General features: G+C 53.2%; 1 protein-coding gene across 1 annotated transcript; it reads left to right on the plus strand.

Moving 5' to 3' along the window:
- Positions 1-7,852: 7,852 nt before the first annotated feature.
- Positions 7,853-17,452, plus strand: CALM3 (calmodulin 3). Its single transcript, XM_004271137.3, has 6 exons — positions 7,853-8,225; positions 12,531-12,561; positions 14,813-14,956; positions 15,124-15,230; positions 15,497-15,632; positions 15,772-17,452. The coding sequence occupies exons 1-6, from the start codon at positions 8,223-8,225 to the stop codon at positions 15,798-15,800; spliced, it is 450 nt and encodes a 149-aa protein (XP_004271185.1). The 5' UTR covers positions 7,853-8,222; the 3' UTR covers positions 15,801-17,452.
- Positions 17,453-21,237: the final 3,785 nt, after the last annotated feature.

The following is a 21,237-nucleotide window of genomic DNA, read 5'->3' on the forward strand; positions in this document are numbered from 1 at the left end:
CAAGGAGTACTCTTCACTGCCGTGCGCAGGCTTCTCATTGTGGTGCCTTCTCTTGTTATGGAGCATGGGCTCTAGGCGCACGGGCTTCAGTAGTTGTGGCACGCAGGCTCAGTAGTTGTGGTGCATGGGCTCAGTTGGCCTCAGCATGTGGGATCTTCCCAGACCAGGGCTTGAACCCGTGTCCCCTGAATTGGCAGGTGGATTCTTAACCACTGCATCACCAGGGAAGTCCAATACTGGATGGCTCTTGGGTAGCAGTCTGTGGAAAAAATTAAGTAATCTAAAGCAAGCAGAGGAAGGTCTGATGAGCACTGATATTTACGAAGTGTTGGAGTATTTCCCTGCAGATTAATTACAAAAGGAAAAAGAGTAACTTTACAGCTAGAAACATCACCATTGCCAGTAATGGGACAAAATGCATCATCTGCCTCCAGATAAGATGCACTGAGGACACAGAATGACTTCTACGACAGTCTTTCTTTTTAAAAACTATATAACCTGGGGCTTCCCTGGTGGCGCAGTGGTTGGGAGTCCGCCTGCCGACGCAGGGGACACGGGTTTGTGCCCCGGTCCGGGAAGATCCCACATGCCGCGGAGCGGCTGGGCCCGTGAGCCATGGCCGCTGAGCCTGCGCGTCCGGAGCCTGTGCTCCGCAACGGGAGAGGCCACAACAGTGAGAGGCCCACGTACCGCAAAAAAATCAAAACAAAACAAAACAAAACTATATAACCTGAATCTGGTCGTGAAAAAACATCAGACCAACCCAAACAGACATTCTACAAAATAACTGACATGAAATTTCAAAACTGTCCATGTCATAAAACACAAAGAAAGACTGAGGAACTGTTCCAGACTAGTTCCAGACTGTTCCAAAGCAGTATGATAGTTAATGGAATACGTCATCCTGGCTGGATAAAATAAAGGAAAAAAAAACTTTTTTTTTTTTGCTATAAAGGTCATAATTGGAACAATTGACAAACTTTGATAAAGCTCCATAGATTAGATAATTGTATCATTGCTGAATTTCCTGATTTTGATTGTTGTAACTGTAATTTCATAGGCAAATGTCTTTGTTCTTAGGAAATTCACATTTGAGCATTTGGAGATAATGTGGCATGAAGTCTGCAACTTATTCTCAAATGATTCAGAAAATATATACATAAACGTATGGATGGATAATAATGCCATATTTAATCAATTCTCGGTCGCTCATTTTAACGTGTCTGAATCCAGGCTTCCTCTTCAACAAAGGTCAGCCAGGTAGCTGTCCACCTGAAGATGTCATCAGCTCTCTGTGTACATCTAACCTTGTGCATGGGTGACAATGGCTTGGAGGAAAATCCTGGAGACAAAAACAGCACCGTTTAACAAATGCTGCCTCATGATGGCACAAAGAATGATATCTTGAGTAGCAATGACCCTGAGCAAAAAGTGCATCTGTATTTACCTAGAAATAATCCTAGAGAACAATTTGATATAGTATTAGAACAAGCTTCCGTAAGAGGCTGGATTCAAGATCACTTATAAAAAGTCATAACGTCAATACACACCAGGCTGCTAGAAAATTGTGGAAAAATTGGATCCCATTCAGATTGTCAACAAAAACTTTAAAATATCTGGAAATAATCCTGCCCAAGTTAGTAGGAATCAAATGAAGAAATTTTTTTTTTTTTTTTTTTTTTGCGGTACGCGGGCCTCTCACTGTTGTGGCCTCTCCCGTTGCAGAGCACAGGCTCCGGACGCGCAGACTCAGCGGCCATGGCTCACAGGCCCAGCCACTCCGTGGCATGTGGGATCTTCTCAGACCGGGGCACGAACCCGTGTCCCCTGCAACGGCAGGCGGACTCCCAACCACTGCGCCACAAGGGAAGCCCCTCCCAGTCTCTCTTGCAGTTATGTCTGGCCTGCGTCTGGGTTCTGGCCAATGAAATGCAATCAAAATACATGAGCTACATCCAGGACAAGTCACCACAGGATCCTCTGTGTTCTCTCTTTCCCCAAATTCTGGCTGGACAGAGGATCCAGAAGAGAAGTTTGAGTATGCAATGGATAACAGAACCATAAAAGAAAAGGAACTGGGTCTCTGAAGACCATCTCCCTAAAAGGAACTCCCGCATTAGACATTGTGTGAGTGAGATATATATACAGTTTTATTGTGTTAAGCCACTGAGACTTGGGAGCTTATTTGTTACAGCATCTCAGATTGCTTACCCTGACTACTGCATCTTCTCAGTGACAACACTAAATGTCCTTCTTTGCCTGTTTTTTACCTTCCTGCTAATTGGGAAGTGGCAGCAACTGTAGCAGCTCCTTAGGTACGTTCGTGGAACCCACATGTGGATGATGGCAGGGCCAACCCACCAGCCCTGGATGACCTCATGTAGTAATACTGGGACTGAATCAGCTGCAGGAGATGATTTTTGGAGGAAGAAAGTGAGTTTGAGGAAACTGCTTTGGGAGAAAAGGTTTGGAGACAAAATAGAAATGAGTAAAGAAGGGGATTAAGAATGTTTCCCCATGTCATAGACAACTTAACTTTCCTCTTTTTTTCCAGGAATTTGCCAAGAAAAATCCAAGACATTTTTATGTGGTGGACCTTCTTCCCACCACACACCCCTCTTGCTAACCCGACCCCAGTTTTGTCCAGGTACCAGGTAACAATGTGCTCAAGGAAGGTGTGCCTTGACCCAAAAGGTGAACCTTGTTTGGTCTAAACCTTGTTCCTGTTTGCTAGTGATTGATTTAGGAGTGATCATGTGACCCATTTTGTGCCAATGAAACTTGAAGGGGGTTTGAGAAAAGGTTTATTCTCTCTGATAAAGGGAAATAAAAGAACCTTATTCAGTTCCATCCTGACTTTGGTTACTGCCTTGGGAAGTAACGTCTGGAGCTGTGGGAGCCACCTTGCCACCATAAAGCTATGAGCCTAAAGACAGAAAATATTGAAGATACCAGAGCAGAAGGAGAAAAAAAGTCTGGGTCCTTGGTTGCATCATTGAGCCACTGAACCAGTCCTGATCTGACCCTGCCTCCAGACTATTATGTAAGATAATTTTTTAAAAGAAAACTTAGTGAGGTAAAAAAATCACAGATAGGTGACCAATTTAAGGATACTTGGAGCAATCACTATAAAAATGCAAAGAGGTAGAGTTAAAAAAAGCAATCTTCAATAGCAACAAGGACACTCAGAGCCCAGATCTTAGTTTCTAACCTAATTATCCAATAAAAGGAGCCTGGGCTCCTTAGAGAAATGGCTGATTGTAGGATTGGAGCAAGAAATATACAAGATGAGTCTGGAACAGCCTAGAAAGTAGTAGCCAGAAAGTAAGGAAGTGCTAACACACACACACACGTGCGTGCACACATGCGCACACACACACACACACACACACACACACACACGATGAGGCTAGTGGAATCAGTAGGTCACAGCGAGCATCACTTCTGAAACATGAAATGGAATGGGAAAGAAAATATCAGAGTGCCTTGTCTATAGTAAGACTAAGTTCTGCTTCTGAAATTTTTGTTTCAGACTAAATATATAGTTTCTGAAAAAAAAATATATGAAACATGGCTGGATTATGATGTAAAATGTGGTTCTTGCTGTGAAGCTCACTCAAAATAAGTTGAAAGCCACTTATCAAGGATATAGTTAAGAGTAGAACTGCTAGATTTTAGCAAATGTACACGTTCAACTTAACAGATATGGTCAAATGTCTCTCTGTGACGAAGACCATGGTATGATCACCAAATTCTGTTTCCTGTTTCCTCTTCTGGGGCACGGGAGAAAATACACTTCTCCATCCCTTAGCAGTGACATGGGACCATGTGGCTGGTTCTGGACAATGAAATGTGCGCTGAAGTGACAGATGTCACTTCTACTAAGACAATGAAAACTCCCTGGGACATTCTCCAATCTCTCTTCCCCTGCTGTGGCAACATAGACACCCTCAGGAGAGAGAAAAGAGCCTGGGACACTGAGTCACCACATGGAGGACATCTGTCCTGCAGAGAGGCCAAGACACTTGGTGGATTTTATGTGAGTGAGAAAGAAACTTTAACTGTGTTAACTGAGATTTTTGCAGCTGTTACTGTACTATAACCTAGCCTACCCTAAATGGGACACTCACTAGGGTCCTTGTATCAATATATTCTCCCACCAGCACTGTAGGGGAATTTCCATCTCCCCATATTTATCTAGTTATTTTTAAAAAGTATTTATTGAGCACCTATTATATTCCTGGCTCTGCTTTTGGCACTGAAGATACAACAGTGAACACAATAGAAAGATCAGACCTCATGGAACTTATATTCCAGTGGGAGAATCAAACTCTAAATAGAATAAATAAGAAAAGTATATCATATTTGAGAAAGTGGTCCCACCTATGAAAAAAATAAGGTCAAGTAAAGGCAATTGGGAGTGTTGGTTTACAATTTTAAATGGGATGGTCAAGGTAGGCCGTCACTGAAGACGTGTCATTTGAACAAAGCAAAGGAGGAGACAAACCACATATAACTATCATGGGGAGAGCATTTGAAGAAGAGGAAATAATACAAAGGCTCTGAGGCAGGAGTCAGCCAAATGTGTTCAAAAAACAGCAAAGAGGCCAATGTGGCTGGAACCAAGAGAGTGAGAGAGGAGTGTGGGGAGGTGATGTCAGAGAAATAACAGGGTCACCAGATCGTGGCGTGGATCCAGCAACAGATCGTATTATTGGACTTGGTGTTTATCCAGCTGGTGGAAGTGAACTGGGATGTTGATGATAATGGGGTTAAGCCTTTGTTTATTGATCATTCCTAAAGCTCAGAAGATTTGAAGCCACTATCGAGATTCTTGCCTGGCTGTAGCATAGGACAACCTGAGACCTGGAAGTTCAGGTGGTCCCCTGTAAGTTCACTAAGCTCATTTCCCAACCATGGAAAGAAGGTGCTTTGAGATTAGGATCACCAGAGTTAGCAATTAGAAGTACAGGACTCCAGTTGAACTTGAAATTCCAGATCAACAACAAAAAATATATTTTAGTATAAGTATGCTCCATGCAACTTTTGCTCAAAAATATTACATTGAGGGCTTCCCTGGTGGCGCAGTGGTTGAGAGTCCGCCTGCCGATGCAGGGGACACGGGTTCGTGCCCCGGTCCGGGAAGATCCCACGTGCCGTGGAGCGGCTGGGCCCGTGAGCCATGGCCACTGAGCCTGCGCGTCCGGAGCCTGTGCTCCACAACGGGAGAGGCCACAACACTGAGAGGCCCGCATACCACAAAACAAAACAAAACAAAACTCTAGAACAGGCAAAACTAATCTCTAATGACAGAAACCAGAACAATGGTTGCTTGAGGGGGACAGGAATTGACGGGAAAGAGCCACAAGGGAACTCACTTCTGGGATGATAGAAATGTTCTACAGCTTGTCTTGGGTGGTGGTTACATGGCGTACACAATTATCAAAACTCATTGAACTGAACACTTTAAGATCTGTGGCATTTTATTGAATGTAAATTATGCCACGCCTGGAAAAAAATAAGAGTCATACAATTGACTCTGAACCACTCAGAGGTATGGAAGCAGGACATGCTGATTGGTTTACGCCTGAACCACATGACCCCTCACTAATGTAGGCATAAGAGCTTCCACCAAAGCAAGGGCAGTAACCAAAAAGGGGACATGTATGTGTTTGGCTGTTATAACAAAGTGATCCAAAATAACAGTGGCTTAAGCAATACAGAAATTTATTTCACTCTCGAATAAAAGTTTGGCACTGGGGATGGAAGGGTGGGCTCTGCTCCAGGCAATCATCAAGGTGCCAGGTGAGTATGGTCACCATTGGTCTCTCATCTAATGCCTACAAGGGCTGCTCTACTAGCAGGCAAGAGGAGAAGAAGGAGGGCATGTCCTCCCCTTTAACGGTATACCCAGAAGTTTCATATATCACTATCCTTTCTGGCAAGAATTCAATCAAATGACCACTCATAAGGGCAAGGAAGGTTGGGAAATGTAGTTTTCATTCAGGATCGCAATGTGCCCAGCTAAACTTCTATTATGCTGGAAGACAGGGAAAATGGATAATAGAAGACAAATATGATCTCTCTCACTGGTAGTGTAATGCTGTTTAAGAGTGTGGGGTTTTCAGGCAAACTGCTGGGGATCAAATCCTGACTCTACCTCCTACTGTGTGACCATGGGCAAGCTACTTCACTTCTCTGTTTTTGGTCAAGCTTTCATACCTCTCTGGTCTCATCTAATTCCAGTGGCAATAAAGCAGTTTCATCAGGTGGAAAATGGAAGTAACAAACCCATAGGGATATTGTAAGAACTAAATAAACTAATGGATGCAAAGCAAATGGAATGGTGCATGGAACAGAGTAAGTGCTCAAACATGTTAATAGTAGTATATGTATTATTTCGTAGGCCTAAGTAAATCAGAAGTTAAGGTCTGCCTGGCAGAAATCAAGACTCAGAGACAGGGAGGAGAGAGAAGGGGGGAGAGAGCATGAGCCTGACTTCATTTTGCTTATTTGTTCAGCAAATGTTGACTGGGTCCTTGGCCTTCTCTGTTTCAGGGCCAATGCTGATGACCAAGACAGAGTTTAGCCCAGTTCACATCCATCAGAAAATCTTTGGGTGCAAGTGACAGAAATTCAACTCAAACCAGTTTGGGATAAATGGGAAATTTTAATAGCTCATATATGCAAAATCCTGGCATGATGGCTGCGCAGCTGGCCTCAAGAGTACTGGAACCAGGGAAGTGAATGGCAACAGGACTCTCTCACTCCATCTCTTCTTTGCCTCTCCTTGGTATCACTTTTATTCTCCCCTCCAGGGTGGGAAAATGGCCACAGACAGTGCCAGACCTATTTCTTCACAGCCTCACCACGCAAAAAGAAAAGGCTTCCTGTCCCCAAACTCTAGATCCAAAAACCTAGGGAAGGACTCTCATTAGCCTACATCCTGTTCCAGGTGTGACATAATGATTGGCGAGTGAGTCATTCCTCAGCCAATCACCGAGAGGGGTACGGGACATGTCATCGAATGGCAGCTCCCATTCTAAACAAGAGAAGGGGAGCGTTTCTGAGCTCCAGTAAACAGTCTCAGCTAACCTTGGCACTCTTTTTCCTACTATGGCTGGAACCTTAGAACAAGGAGTGCAAAGACTCAAGTGGTCTACAAGACAACAGGACAATGGTTGGGAAATTTGGTCTCCCCAGCCCAGCCAATCACGGGGCCCTACATTACACCAGGCACCCAATTCAGTCTTTTTTAATGAATGACTGAATTAACGCCCTGTTCCCAGAGGCTGTCCTGCGACGGCCCCACTTTCACAGACCCTGAGCCAATCAGGAGTGAAGCGGGGATAGGGGTTCCGGACACCTGTGGAGGGTGTCACAGGGTGCACACACCTGTCCCAACGGACAGCACCTTTAGGGTAAGAGAGGAACCTTGAAGACCCCGCCACATCGTAGAGCGCAGTTGGGGGCGGGGCTTCCAGGCCAGCATATTGGATTGCACCATCTTCCATCTGTTAGAGGGGAGAGCCGAGAAAGTGCTTCTGCATCTTCCGCCACCCCTTTACCACTCCCTGACCAAGAAGATGATGTATTTGCTTCTCTAACAGTCACACAATTTTCCCCTTCGCCTCATTACGCCTCACAGCTCCACGCAGACACACATTTAGGGCTGCCCACCACCACCACGCAGTGGCTCGCCCCAGTTTGACGCATTGCAGGGAAGGCCGGACCAATCGGCACCGCGCTCTCATTTCCGCCGTCGCCCAGGCCCAATAGCGGCGCGGCTCACACAGGAACGCGTCACGCGCCGCCGAGCAGTGCCCCTCCGCCGAGGAGAAAAGTAGAGTGGGCACAGGGGGCGGGGCGCGCGGCGACGGAAAGTAGTCCCCCGGCGGGTGCGCGCGCGCGCGGCCGGCCACAAACCCAGCCCCGAGCGGGGTGGGAGCGAGAGATCCGCGGGCCCGGCAGTGCGGAGAGAGGCGCGGAGGGATCCGTGGGAGCCGCAGTGCGGCGGCGCGCGGACCGGGCGGGGCGGGGCGCGCGCGGCGGCCGTTGAGGGACCGTTGGGGCGGGCGGCGGCGGCGGCGGCGGCGGCGGCGGCGCGCGCTGCGGGCAGTGAGTGTGGAGGCGCGGACGCGCGGCGGAGCTCAAGCTGCTGCAGCTGCTGCCGCCGCCGGAGGAACCTTGACCCCCGTGCTCCGGACACCCCGGGCCTCGCCATGGTGAGTGAGGCTGAAGGGCCGCCGAGGCTGGGAGCTCTGAGGTGGGCGCGGCGGGGCAGGACCCCCGAGAGCTCGAGTGGACCCAGAATGGGGGGTGTTTGGGCCCCGGAGAGCGCCTCTGGACCCCTCTGTGCCCCACTATCGAGGGCATTCGAACCCAGAGCGGGACGTTTGGATCCGAAAAGGGGGTTGGGGCTTCCAAAAGCGACTTTTAGCACCAGATGGGTTCTCTGGTCCCCAGAAGGGGCACCTGAGCCCTCCAAGGGGGTATTTGAACCCAGGATGGAGCATCTGGACCTTCAGAGGGTAAGGGCTCTTGGACCCAGGATGGGGCGTTTGGTCGCTAAGGTGAGGTGTTTGGATTCCCGGGGGGCGAGGTAAGAAACATTAGCTAGGGAAGGGGGTGATTTGTGCCCTGATAAAGGCTTTGGGTCCTGAGAGGATGCAGGGAAGGGGGCTCGGAGGGAAGCCGGGCTGCTGGGGAGCTCCCCGAGAGGGGGCCGTGGGTAGCTGGGCCTGGATGGGGGGAGTGCTCCTGGAGCGGCGGGGGGGGGGGGCCCTTCTACAGATCAGACCCTTGAGGGGAGAGAAGGAGGTTCTCCAAAGACCGACAGTGCAGAGGAAGGAGGAGGAGGGTGAGATGCAAGCTTGGGGAAGAAGAGCCTGGGGTGGGTGGCAGCCGAGGTTAGGAGATGCTCTGGAAACCTGCAGGGACTGAAGAGGATTGGGGTCGGGGAAGTGGTCAAAAGGGGATGGCGAGCTTGCCAGTGCTGGGGGGACAGGGGGCCTCGTGGTTGATGTGGGGGGCAGCCAGAGAAGGTTCTGCGGTTACTGGTGGGTTAAGGCTATTGAACTAGGAAGGGAGGTTGGGTTTGGAAGTGCGGAGTGTTGCGTTTGGGTCCATGAGGAGGTGGCTTTCCGAGGTGAGGGGTGGGAGAGGACTTTGGCTTGGGTGGTGTGGGAGGTGGGGTGGAAGGAGATCTGGGGACGTGTTGGAGAAAATGAATGGCGGTGAGGTGGGCCTCGGGTTGGAGGTGGATGTGGGTAGCTCCCTGGAAGTTTCCAGGGCAAGCTGGGACAAAGACTGTTCAGTCTGGATGGGGGGTGGGCTGCAGAGGCCGGAGGGAGTGGCTCTCGGGTCCCCTTCCCAGAAAGAATGAAGCTGGGCAGAAGGCAGGGCAGTGGGAGCAGGTGGGCGGAGTTGTTCGGGCCCCAATGGCGCACTGACGCTGTAGGAAATGGGGGTGGGAGATGAAAGTTTGGGCTGCATCAAACGAGCCAGCTTTTTCAGCCTTGAACCTCACCCGCTCACTGTCCCTTTCAGACCAAGAGAGCTGTTCTTTCCAAACAGGAATGCTGGTTTTCTCATGGTCTCCAGCTCCACGCACCGCTCTGCATCTCCTCACTTGTACCAAATGACAGTGCAGTGCAGTGTGGCGTCGGTGACAATCGGACGCCTGTTCCTGTGGCCTCGGGGTGGGGACTGCAGAGCTTGACTAGAGGAGACTTCCAGAAGGACCCCTTCATCAGCCCGAGGGCCGCTTGTTCTGTTCCGGGCCCTCACTGAGTGCTTCTGTTAATTCACACAGCTGGGGCTTTGAGAGAAAACCAGCAGACTAGTTCTTTCCCGGTCCCTGCTACCCACAACACCCCTAGCCCCCCAGGCTTAGCCTCGGGACCGGGCGCAGCCATCATTCCTGGCAAGGCTGGGGAGAACAGGCCGCCGCTGCTGTGTATCAGATCTCATACTTGCTGACACAGGCTTCATGGCTCCTCTCACCTCTCCCCCATTTTCCCCCAGCAGAACCTTGCTAAACGGGCGCCGAATCACTGGCAGGTGCTAGGAGGCCCCCCGCCTCCCAAATAGGACCCGAGCTTTGGCCCTACTAGTTTCCCTTTCCATTTGTAATCGGCAAGGTATGGATGGGTGGGACAAGTCACTGCTAACTGGCCTTGGACTTTGGCCTGAGCTCTGTGGCTCCTCCTTGGCCCGGGTGAGGGGCCCTGGCCTTGGTTTCTGATCTCATCTAACACTGCTCTCTGGCACTGGCTGGGGGCTGGGGCAAGGCAGAGAAATAATACCCTCTTCCCTCCCCCACCCCAGGATTATTTTTTTTTCCTTGTCCAGCTCCTTGCTGGAGCCTAAGATGAGGGGCATGGAAGCAGGAGACCAACTGGGTTATTTTGGAGACAGTTGTTGGTGAAAGCTGAAAATCTTCAGCTCTGGAAAGGGAAGAAGCCCTGAGAAGGGCTCCCCAGCGGTGATCAGTTTCCTGGGCAGCAGCCATGCTTTGAGATCTCTAGCTCGGAGCTGGGACCTTTCCTTCTCCAAGCAGGGCAGAGGGTCTCCTAACAGGGAGGGAGAGAGTGTGCGATGGGCCCTACAGTCAGAGCCACGCCTATTTGCAGTGACCCTGTAGGAGTGTGGCCGAGCCTCTCTGCGCCTTGCAGCTTGGCGGTGGGGAGCGGCAGACACCGGCCTTCAGAGCCACTCTGGGCCATTCTGCAGCCTGTGCCAACCGCCTTGCCCGCAGCCCCTGCCACTGCTGCCCGAAGGTGGTGTGGTAGGGGCGCAGAGGTCCCCGACTGGACTAGCTTTTTCCATCCAGGCCAGGGGAGGAGGATGAAAGCAGAGGGGATGGCGGCCCTGCTGCCCAGACTGCTGCTCTCCCGTCTGCCTCCTCCCCTCCCCTCCCCTGGCATCACCTGGCCTTGGTAACCAGAAGCCCATCCTCTGTTCTCACTTTCCCCCAGCAGCTTCCTCGGGTGTCAGGACCTAGGGGATCGGCTCCGGCTTCTTTACCCGTAGAAGCCAGGGGAAGCGGAGGAGCAAGGGGCTGTGGGCCTAGGGCTGCCAGGCTGGCGTTCAGGAGCCCAGCAGCCCTGGGTCTTTTTTGAAAGTGATGCAGAAGTGGCTCCATTTGGCCTCCTAACCTTCCCTTTAGACTTTGGACTTTTCCAGAATGTGCATGTGTGGTGTTTTTCCTTCTCTACCTTCCTGCTTCCCCCTCCCTTAGCCATCTCCCCTCTGTCATCATCACTTTGATTTCCCCTCCCATTCTGACTATTTGGGGCTTGGCCTAAGTTTCTCTTCCCTTAGATTTAAAATAAAAAAAAGAAAGAAAGAAAAAGGACATTTGAGACCTGTTCTAACGTGATCGGTCTTCATATTTGGGACAGGGTTGGGGGGTTGTTGCTAGCTCTGGAAACTTTATAGAGAATAATGCAAATACACACAATGGCATGCATCAGTTTGGGGGGCTCTCAGAGTCAACGCTAGAAGCCCCTTTCCCCTAATTGTGAAAGGAAATAAAGGAAGGGGATGGTGGTCTGGGGAGAGCGGTGCCTTTTTGGCAGCATTCACAAAAACCAAGGAAAATTCCTTTTTTGATGCTAAATGTTGGGATTTTGTTCCCCTCATGGCTGCTCCCCCGGAGGATCCCTATGCCTGGCTAGTTCCCAGCACACCAGTGTGGGACAAGCTAGCCTTTGCGTCTCCTCTGCCCCGCCCCCAAGCCCCGCATGCAGTAAGGGCTGCCTGCCACCGTCCTAACGACCAAACGGAGCAGCCAGGGCCGGAGAGGGTTCAAAACTGCAGTGCAGCGGGGGAAGCTGACTTTAGTCCTCCAGCCTCTGCCACCACTGCCTGCTGCAGTCCCCTCCCTGACACCCACCCTTCCTGCCCAAAAGAAACAGCAGAATGGTGCCCCGTGCACAAGAGAGTGGGGGGCTGCCCCCTGCCTGAGCAGGATTCTGTTAGGCACTCGGAGCGCCTCAGAGCCACCAGTTAGAATTGTTGCCAGCTGGGTCCACTGTGCTCGGACCTAGTGCCTCCAAATCTGTGACATAGAAACTAGCGAAGAGCCCCCAGACGCCTTCCCTCTGCCCTACCCAAGGACTGGCCTGTTTTGGTCTGGAGCCTTCTAGAGCTGCTTGATCAGGCCTCTAGGGCAACTGCTCCCTTCACTCAGCCTCTGGGGCTCCCGTGCTGTGCTGGTGCAGCTGGGTCGGGTCTGGGGCAGCACTTCTTCCCGTCCACCATGGCTCCAGAGCACTGGGCTGGATTGGAGACCTCGGAGTCTGGGCAGTGTAATCAGGCCCTGCGTCAGGCTGCTCTGGGTTTCCAGCCCACCTTAGTCCCCAGCTTCCTGGACCACCAGACTTTATCCCAGACCCTGGCTCTGGCATGACCTCCCTTGCCCAGGTACGTGGGTGCCGTGTGGAACCAGCCTCACCAGAGGGGGCCGGGCTGAGCAAGGAAGATGTACCAGCCTGTGACTAACTTTCTCCTTCCTGCTTTTCCAGGCTGACCAGCTGACTGAGGAGCAGATCGCAGGTGAGCTTGCCTCCCTCCCTCCCTCCCTCCCGCTGCCGCGGGAAGGCCTCTGCATCCCCAGCCAAATCTTGCTCCGGCCAGAGGAGCGTGTGACAGATAAACCTATTGTGTGTAAGAGCACGCCACTGCCCCAGTAACACCGAACCTCACAGTCCTGAGCCCGAAACCCACCGGACGGCAGGGCTGGCTCCTCTCCTGGCCATGGCTCCTCGGGGTCTTTTAATCAGTGGCTGCAGGGTGAGCCCGACCCCTGCCGGTTAGGCTCAGAAGGTGAGCTCCCTGCCTCACTGTGGGGCTGCAGAGCTCCTGGCCCACTTGAGGAGCCTCCCAGGAGATGGCTCGGCACTCCCACCTCCGCAGTCGCCTTTGCACGCGCTCGCACTTGCTTCCTCCTGGGCCAGAAGTGCCTTCCCCCGGCGGTTTGCACTGACGGGCAGCTCCTTCTCATCCTTCGGGTCTCGGCTCCAATGTTGCCTTGGAAGGGACTTCCCTGACTCCCCTCTCAAATAGACAGCTTTCCTTTACTCTCCTTCAGGTCACTCTGTTTCCTTCACAGCCTTTCTCTCTATCTGAAATTATTTTATGATGTCTTTACCTGCTGTATCTCCTGTCACTAGATGAGTTCCTTATTTGGGGACTTTGTGTCAGTCCCTGCTGTATCTTTGGTGCCTAAAACATAGTAGGTGCTCTGTAAATTTTTGTTGGCTCAATAACTAAAATGAATGAACAACGGAATGATCACATATTTCCCAGTAAGCTAAAAGAAATCCTTGAATCCTGTCTAATTCATTTTTGTAGCCCCACTGTCCCCTAAAGCCCAGGAAGTCACAGCTGCAGGAAGTACTGTGTGTTGAGCAGGTTTCCCTGCCCCCCGCCCCAAGACGATGCGCTGCCTGAGGACAGAGGCCAGTTCTCAGTTACGCTCCACAGCCATGGGCTGGAGCAAAGTAGCCCCTGGGCCCCAGCAGCTACCCAACCCCAGCTTTGCTGTCACGTTCAACACGCTCCACGTAACTGGTACTGAAGGTCCAGCTTCTGAAGTGGGAGGAGACAGGGATGGACTTGGCCTTCTCTCCTTTCCTCCCCTCCCCGCACCCCTCCTCCTCCCCCCACACTTTCTGCTTCTAAACTTTGGCCCCCGGTGGCTATGGAGACCCACCGAGGAAAGCCAGAGAACCCCCTTGTTGTTTAGTGATCATGAGCGCAGGGTGCCCACATGACCCCCTCCCCCAAAGAACAACAAGGCCTCAGCACAGGGCGGTGGCAGCATCCCCAGGGAGACACTTAATGCTTCTCCAGGGCCCAGGGGCTCGGGGGCAAAGCTTCCCGGCTGTACGTGTGGCTCCTGCCACACTCAACCCCCGCTCTGCCCTCGGGTAACACAAACACACGCTCCACGTCACGCCCCCATCCCCACCACCACCACCCCCCACCGTCCCCATTAGCAAACTGTCCACCACCTCACCCCAGCCCACGCCCTGTGGGAATAGGCTGCCAGGCATCTGTTCTCTGAGGGTTTGGGGGTGGGGAGAACCAGGTGCCGAAATGGGCCCAGTGGGAGGGCAGGAGCCACGCGCTTCTCTCCCGCTCCTGATGCGTCCCCAGCTGTGGCCTTCCCACTCAGTGCCACTAGCGCCTCATCCTCCTGGCTTGGCAGCCATCCCCTCTCCTTCCGTCCCCCCACCTACCCCACGCATCGTCCGTCAGCCGTGCTCTGCTGCCGGCCACCCCCAGACTCCACCATACACAGCGCTCGGCTCCTCTGGAAACCAGGGAACTGGGCTGGCGGTACCAGTCAGGAGGGATGCCGTGCCGCCCAGAGGCGTCCTGCACCTCTCCTTCCCTTCCTTTCCCAGCCAGTTGACCTTGGCTGGCATACTTCAGATAGAGACTTCCCACGGCTCTCATCCCCTCCATGACGTTGGTCCGTTTCATCATTTGAGGGAGAGGCTGAAGCCAGGGACCAAGAAGAAATGTAGGAAGGTCTAAGGCCACTGTCACCCATTTTCCCCTCTGTCCCCACTGAGCTAGGGTGACAGACAGGCAGCTTTGCCTGGCACAGGCCAGGTGCTCAGTAAGTGCCGACTGAAAGAAGGAAGGGTCCGGCCCTGAGTACAGAGGCGAGAGGCTTGGGCTGGAGTTGAAGTCTTGTTCTGGTTTCTTTAGGTGGGCCTGACTCTTTCGGCCTGTCTCCCAAGGTCAGGACTTCCCTGTGTCCTCAGCCTCTGACTCACTGTCTTTCTTCTCCCAGAATTCAAGGAGGCCTTCTCCCTCTTTGACAAGGATGGAGATGGTACCATCACCACCAAGGAGTTGGGGACAGTGATGAGATCCCTGGGACAGAACCCCACTGAAGCCGAGCTGCAGGACATGATCAATGAGGTGGACGCAGATGGTGAGCCCCATGGAGCGGGTGGGCAGCCCCACTCCCGGTCACCCTCACGACCACGGGGAACCTTCCTCCGCTGATGGATGAGCCGGTGTCTATCCTCTGCCAGGGCTCCGGGCTCGTCTCCCAGGGCCCAGGCCCAGAGCATCCCTGCTCCCTTCCCCACCTTGCAGGGAACGGGACCATTGACTTCCCGGAGTTCCTGACCATGATGGCCAGAAAGATGAAGGATACAGACAGCGAGGAGGAGATCCGAGAGGCCTTCCGTGTCTTTGACAAGGTGAGCAGGCCTTTCCCAGAGTGGCTCTGGGACTCCGGCAGAGAGCAGAACAGGTGGCGTCCCAGGATGCCCTGTGTAACGGGAGTCAGAACTTCCAGGAGGCCCAGGCTCCAGTGCCATCCCCGCTGCCGACTTGCTCTGCCACCTCAGGAAGCCCCCCTGCCCCTGCTGAGTGTGGGTGACTTGACAGTTCCTGCACTGTGGCCCCCAGGGAAGAGCCGGGCGAATGCCTCGAGCTCAAAGCTTTTGTCTGTCCCGACACCCAGGATGGCAATGGCTACATCAGCGCCGCAGAGCTGCGCCACGTCATGACGAACCTGGGTGAGAAGCTGACCGATGAGGAAGTGGATGAGATGATCAGAGAGGCTGACATCGACGGAGACGGCCAGGTCAATTACGAAGGTGAGCCGACCCGGCCCCTGTCTCTGGGCCAGCAGGAGCTTCTGGAACAAGCCCCCAGGTCGGGGCGGGGTGCGGGGTGCGGCTTGGGGCTGAGCCCTGCTCGCTGGCTGACCTCCTCCCTGTCTGCTTCCCTCCACAGAGTTTGTACAGATGATGACTGCAAAGTGAAGGCCCCCGGGCAGCTGGTGATGCCCGTTCTCTTGATCTCTCTTCCCGCGCGCGCATCTTCAACACTCCCCTGCGTATCCCGGTTCTAGCAAACACCAATTGATTGACTGAGAATCTGATAAAGCAACAAAAGATTTGTCCCAAGCTGCATGATTGCTCTTTCTCTTCCTCCCGAGTCTCCTTCCATGCCCCTGCCACCTCTTCCTTTTGCCCTTCCCCCTTCCATTCATATCTTCCAAGGCCTGATGCATTCATAAGATGAGCCCCCTAGTCCCCTTGTCGGGGGGGCCCTGCCCTCCTTCTCCAGCCCGGGTGGCTCTCGTCCGTCTTGGTTTGTTTCTTTTCATATGTCCTCTTATATTTTGGGTGCCGGGTGGCTGCCAGCCCTGTCCCGGGACCTGCTGGGGAGGGGCCGAGGCCCTCCGAGGGCCGGGCAGGAGAGCATGCCTTTCGCTGTTGCATGCGACCAGCCCTGTGATTCCCTGTGCCGATCCCAGCAGCCTGTTAGGGCAGGGGTGCCGAGAGAGGCATTGCAGAAGGACTGAGGACGGGGCGGGGGGGCGGGGGGGTTCCAGAGTTGTGGTGTTGCCTGGATGTGGCCCAGGAGGGGGTCAAGGGGCGAGGGAGGCTTGGAAGCCGGCATTCTTTCCCACTTGAGGAGGCCGGCTCAGAGAAGGGGCCGGAGAGAGTGGACGAGGCTCAGATGCCATTGGCTGCTCTTCTGAACCCATCTGATCGGCTTCCTGAGGTGGGGCTGAGCGGGGCTGCTCCCCGGACCCTCCTGCACGTTGTCCAGCCCGTGCTCCTGACGCGATCTCAAGCTGTCCTGTAAATACCTGGTGCTAACATCCCATGCCGCTCCCTCGTGACGCCCCTGCCCCCCCGCATCGAGGTCCCCTCGTCGGAATGGACGTGGGGATGGCCGCTTTGTAATATGCTGGTTATCCTTTCTTTTTCTTCATGCCCCTTAAAGCTTTAATTTTGTCCAACACCGTGCTGGGCTAGCTGAGGGGTGGAGAGAGGGAAGATGTGCCCCACCACACTCTGAAGAGAACATGCCTGCAATAAAACAGTCCCGTCGGCCAGCTGCCCTGGAGGACCAGTGGCCGCGGGCAGCTCTGCTTCCTCCGCCGGCCCCTCCCGCTCCCCTGTGGTGACTTGGCTGGCTCCCCGACCTTTGTGCTGTCTCTGTGCCCGCCTCTGTCCTCGCCCACCTGCCTGCCCTCACACTCCCCGGCCGAGAGCATGAGCCGTGACCTTGCTTCTGATTTTCGCCTCTGGGACAATTCAGTCAATGTGGGCAGTTTGGTCATCCGGATTTTTTTTTGTTTTTTTCCCTGTTCATTTCATCTGCCCTCCACTCCCTCCCCAGCCCCAGGTTGATCAAATGGCTTTTCCTGGGACCTGCCCAGCTTTGAGAATCTCTTATCCCCACCCTCGGGCACCCAACCTCCGGGGGACGGAAGGGGAGGGATGGGGCATAGTGGGAGACCTAGCCGAGAGCTGAGGGTTAGGGCAGGTAAGCGTTAGGCTGTGGATGTTTTCGGAGTGTTTTGGTTTGTTTTTTTTAAACCGGGCAATATTGTGTTCAGTTCAAGCTGTGAAGAAAAATATATATCAATGTTTTCCAATAAAATACAGTGACTACCTGACTCTGCTCTTCTACTCTTGTCTTGGTTAATGGGCCTGCTGCCTGCAAGGGCCTGGAGCCCTTCCCCGGAAGAGCCTGTCCTCCATGCTCGCTCAGGAGACTTGGCCTCAGCACTGCACAGCCACAGTTCAGAGCCCAACCAGACTGCCGGGTGGTTGAGGGCAGGAGTCTATCCTGGCAGCGCAGCCCGTCAGCTCTGAGTGCTCGCCATTGGACATCTTGGGACCTGCATGCGTGTGCGAGAGAGACTGAGCCCGCCTTAGTGGGGGCCTGTATCAGTCACACGAATGACTGCAAGATGAGGCCTGAGAAGGCCTGAGGCAGGTCCATTGCGTCACAAGAACATCCCAGTTTGGGGGTTGAGGGCGGCGGGCAGCATCAAGCTGAAAGGTGAGTGGTCACCGGGGTGTGTGGGGGTGGGGGAAGGAAAGGCATCATCCCAGAGAACAAGAAGGCAGGGTCAGGCCCTGGGGGCCTAGGCCGGGGGGGGGGGGGGGGGGGGCGGGGGCGGCGGTCTCGACAGGGTGCTTCGGCCAAGAGGTGACCAGTGTCAAGCGGGAACCCTGAGTGCCAAGTTCGAACACGCGGTGGGGAGAAAAGAGGCGTAATCCTGAGCTCACAGCTTCAGTCAGCTCCTGGAGAGGGCACACGACTAAGATTTGAAAGAAAAAGCCCCAAACAACTGCAAACCATAGAAAGCTCCTCAGCTTCCCTGAGGTAAGTGGGGATGAAAAAGAAAGGAGGGGAGGCCCTGCCCCCAACTACCAAACACTGGTCGATAGACGTCATCTAACATCTGAGCTGCTCTCACTCAACCAGGGGCTGGGCAGGAGGCGAGCAGAGACAGCTCAGTGGAGTAAAAAGACTTCTGCTCACCTTTACCCGGCCTTGGGAGGACGGAGAAGCCTGGCAGGGTTCAAACTCAGGGTCCTTCCTGTGGCGGAAAGGAGACACATCTTTCCAAAGCCCCAGTTTCTCTGCCCCCTTTTTCTGCCCTCTGGTTGTGGCTCGAAATTGGTGCAGTAAAGATGGTAGAGTGTTGTGGGTAAGAGCTCGGGGTCCGGGGCACTAAACTGCGTGCATGGCCTTGGGTAGACGGCTCTCTGCCCCTGTTTGGGAAGTAGGGCTGTGATAACACTGACCTCGGGACTTCCCTGGCGGTCCAGTGGTTCAGACTCCATGCTTCCACTGCAGGGGGCGTGGGTTCGATCCCTGGTCAGGGAACTAAGTCCCGCATACCACGTGATGTGGGCAAGAAAACCCACTGACCAGGGCCAGCCGAGGATTGGTGAGCCCGCAGGAGCCAGGCCTGGGGTGCAGTGAGCGTCCAGGGGGCATGAGCTGCTCTCCATTGGGTGCTTTCTACTCCACGGGCTGTCTTCTAAGCTCTGCCTCCGTGATCTCATTGAATCCTTCAAGCAGCCATCTGGGCTGGGTGCTGTTAGTCCCCATTTGGCAGACTAGGAAACTGAGGCCCAGAGAAGTGCAAGAACTAGTCCAGGGTGATTAAGCAGAAAGTGAGAGCTGGAATCTGAACCAGATGTGACCTGAGCAGTCAGTCCATGCTCTCAGCTGCCTGGCTTTAGAGTAAATGGTCTTTTTTTTTTTTTTAAGATGATTTCAGGTAGGCCAGAGACAGCCAGTGGGAAGGCTAGGCTGAGGCTGGGGTCACAATGGTGGAGTCTGTGATGGGAGCTGCCTTCTTAGCAGCCAGGATACCTGTGGAAAATTCTGGTCTTATAGCTGTGAAGAAGATAGGTTTTGGTGACTCACAGAATTGGGCTCCAACCCAGCGTGACCACGGCAGTGTCTGTATACTCACTAAGCCTCAGGTCCCACCTCTGTCACTTCCTACCTGATAACCTTGGAGCAGTGACTTCACTTCTCTGAGCCTCAGTTTACCAGTCTGCAAAATGGAGAATAGTAATTGTCTCTCAAAGGAGGATCAGAAAATATTGTGCCGCTTTTTAGACATCGTCTCATTTACTTCTCACCCAGGCCAGGTTGAGTCTTAATAAAATTTAGTATGCATTTATGACATGCATCCTCCCCAGTGGGCATATGAGCACAAGATAAGTTATCATCAAGAGCTGACAGGAGGGGGCTTCCCTGGCAGTCCAGTGGTTAAGACTCTGCACCTCCACTGCAGGGGCGTGAGTTCAATCCCTGGTTGGGAAGTTCTGCACTGCGTAGTGTAGCCAAAAAAAAAAAAAAAAGAACTGAAAGGAATGGAGGCGGGGGTCAGGGGGGCAGCTAAAACCTCTAGCACCACACTTCTTGGAAGTGGGTGAGCTGGGACTTGAACCCCAGATTATTCGCATCCCAAATGCCCACGATTTTAACCACCGCATTGCTTTGCCTGCACTTCTCTACTGCCCCGTCGTTTATTTTCCCCCTTGGGACCTGTGTTTTGACTTTTACTCCCATATGGCCTGCGTTATTAAAAAGTCATGACTTCCCTTTCCCATTCTTTATTAATGACAGACACAGAGATGGCGCTCTGCGCTGCTAATGACATGGGCAGGCAGGGAGGGGCAAGCATCAGCTGATGCTTGCTGTGGGTCATTTCCAACTCAGGCTTACAGATCCCGTGGGCCAGCTCAAAACCTGTCCTGAGAAAGTGACTACACAGGGGGACACATCGGGAGGTGCCCAACTGGGGCCCACTGGAGGGAAATCCAGGTTCCCCTCACCTCCCAGAGGGGAGCTCCAATGCAGTGGCTCTGAAACCACCTCTAAGTGTCATTCCCAGTGTGACCAGCAGGTGGGGCAGTGACCACAGAAGGCCCAAGAGCAGCTACTCCCGGGGACTGGCCAGGGTGTATATGTGTGTGCGTGCTTAAGTTCCATCTGTGCCCGAAAGTCAGAAATTAATCAAGAAATGAAGTTAAAAGTGCATAACGTCTCCTTGAGGGAGACAGACCTGTTCCCAGCTTGTCACTTCTTGACCCCAACGCCAGACCAGAGCGGGCGCCTCCCTTTCACTGTGTGCTCGGTACATTCCACAGCTTGTAAATTTATATTTTTGTGGCTTATTGTAATACATATTTCTGTGATTATTAAATTCTCACCACCACTGAATTGTGAGCGAGGCAGGGCCAAGGCGGTGTCAGTCACTGCTATTTCCCCAGCAGGCACAGAGCAGGCTCAAGGGAATGTGTGTTGAATGAATGAATGAAATGAAGGAAAGGAGGCATCAGAGGCCAGAGTCAGAACTGTGAGCACAACAGAAACACTCTTCTTTACTTGGTTCACTTTCTTCCAATCCTCAGGTCCTGGCTCAGCCATCTCCTCCTCCAAGAAACCCTCCCTGATGTCCTCCAAGACTCCACCCTTCACAACGTCCAGCCCTGCCCCCTCTGAACTGTGAGCTCCAGGAGCGCAGGGCCAAGGCTGTCTGTCCCTGCCATGTCCCCAGCGTCATAGGGACAAAGCCTGACATACAGTAAGCCCTCAATCAGAGCCTGCTGAATGAGTGAATGGATGTCTGTGCTACAACAGGCTGCAGTGAGGACCATTGTGGAGCCTCAGATGCACTGAGAGCGCCTGAGAGGAGTGATTAAGTCTTCAAGGAGGAGGAATAGCCAAAAGCAGGAACTTGAAGGGCAAGGGAGCTTTTGACGGATGGAGAAGGGGAAACACGTCTCATGGGAAGGGTGAGCTCAGCGAGCTAAGAGGTGGAGGCCCCAAAGGTCATGGGCTCTTTGGGGAAACCTCGGTCGTCTGCTGTGGCCAAGCAGAGAGTGTGGCAGCCCTTGGAGCTTGGCAGGCAGGGGAGGAACCATT

Source organism: Orcinus orca, chromosome 20, assembly GCF_937001465.1.
Source record: "Orcinus orca chromosome 20, mOrcOrc1.1, whole genome shotgun sequence".
NCBI lineage: Eukaryota > Metazoa > Chordata > Mammalia > Artiodactyla > Delphinidae > Orcinus > Orcinus orca.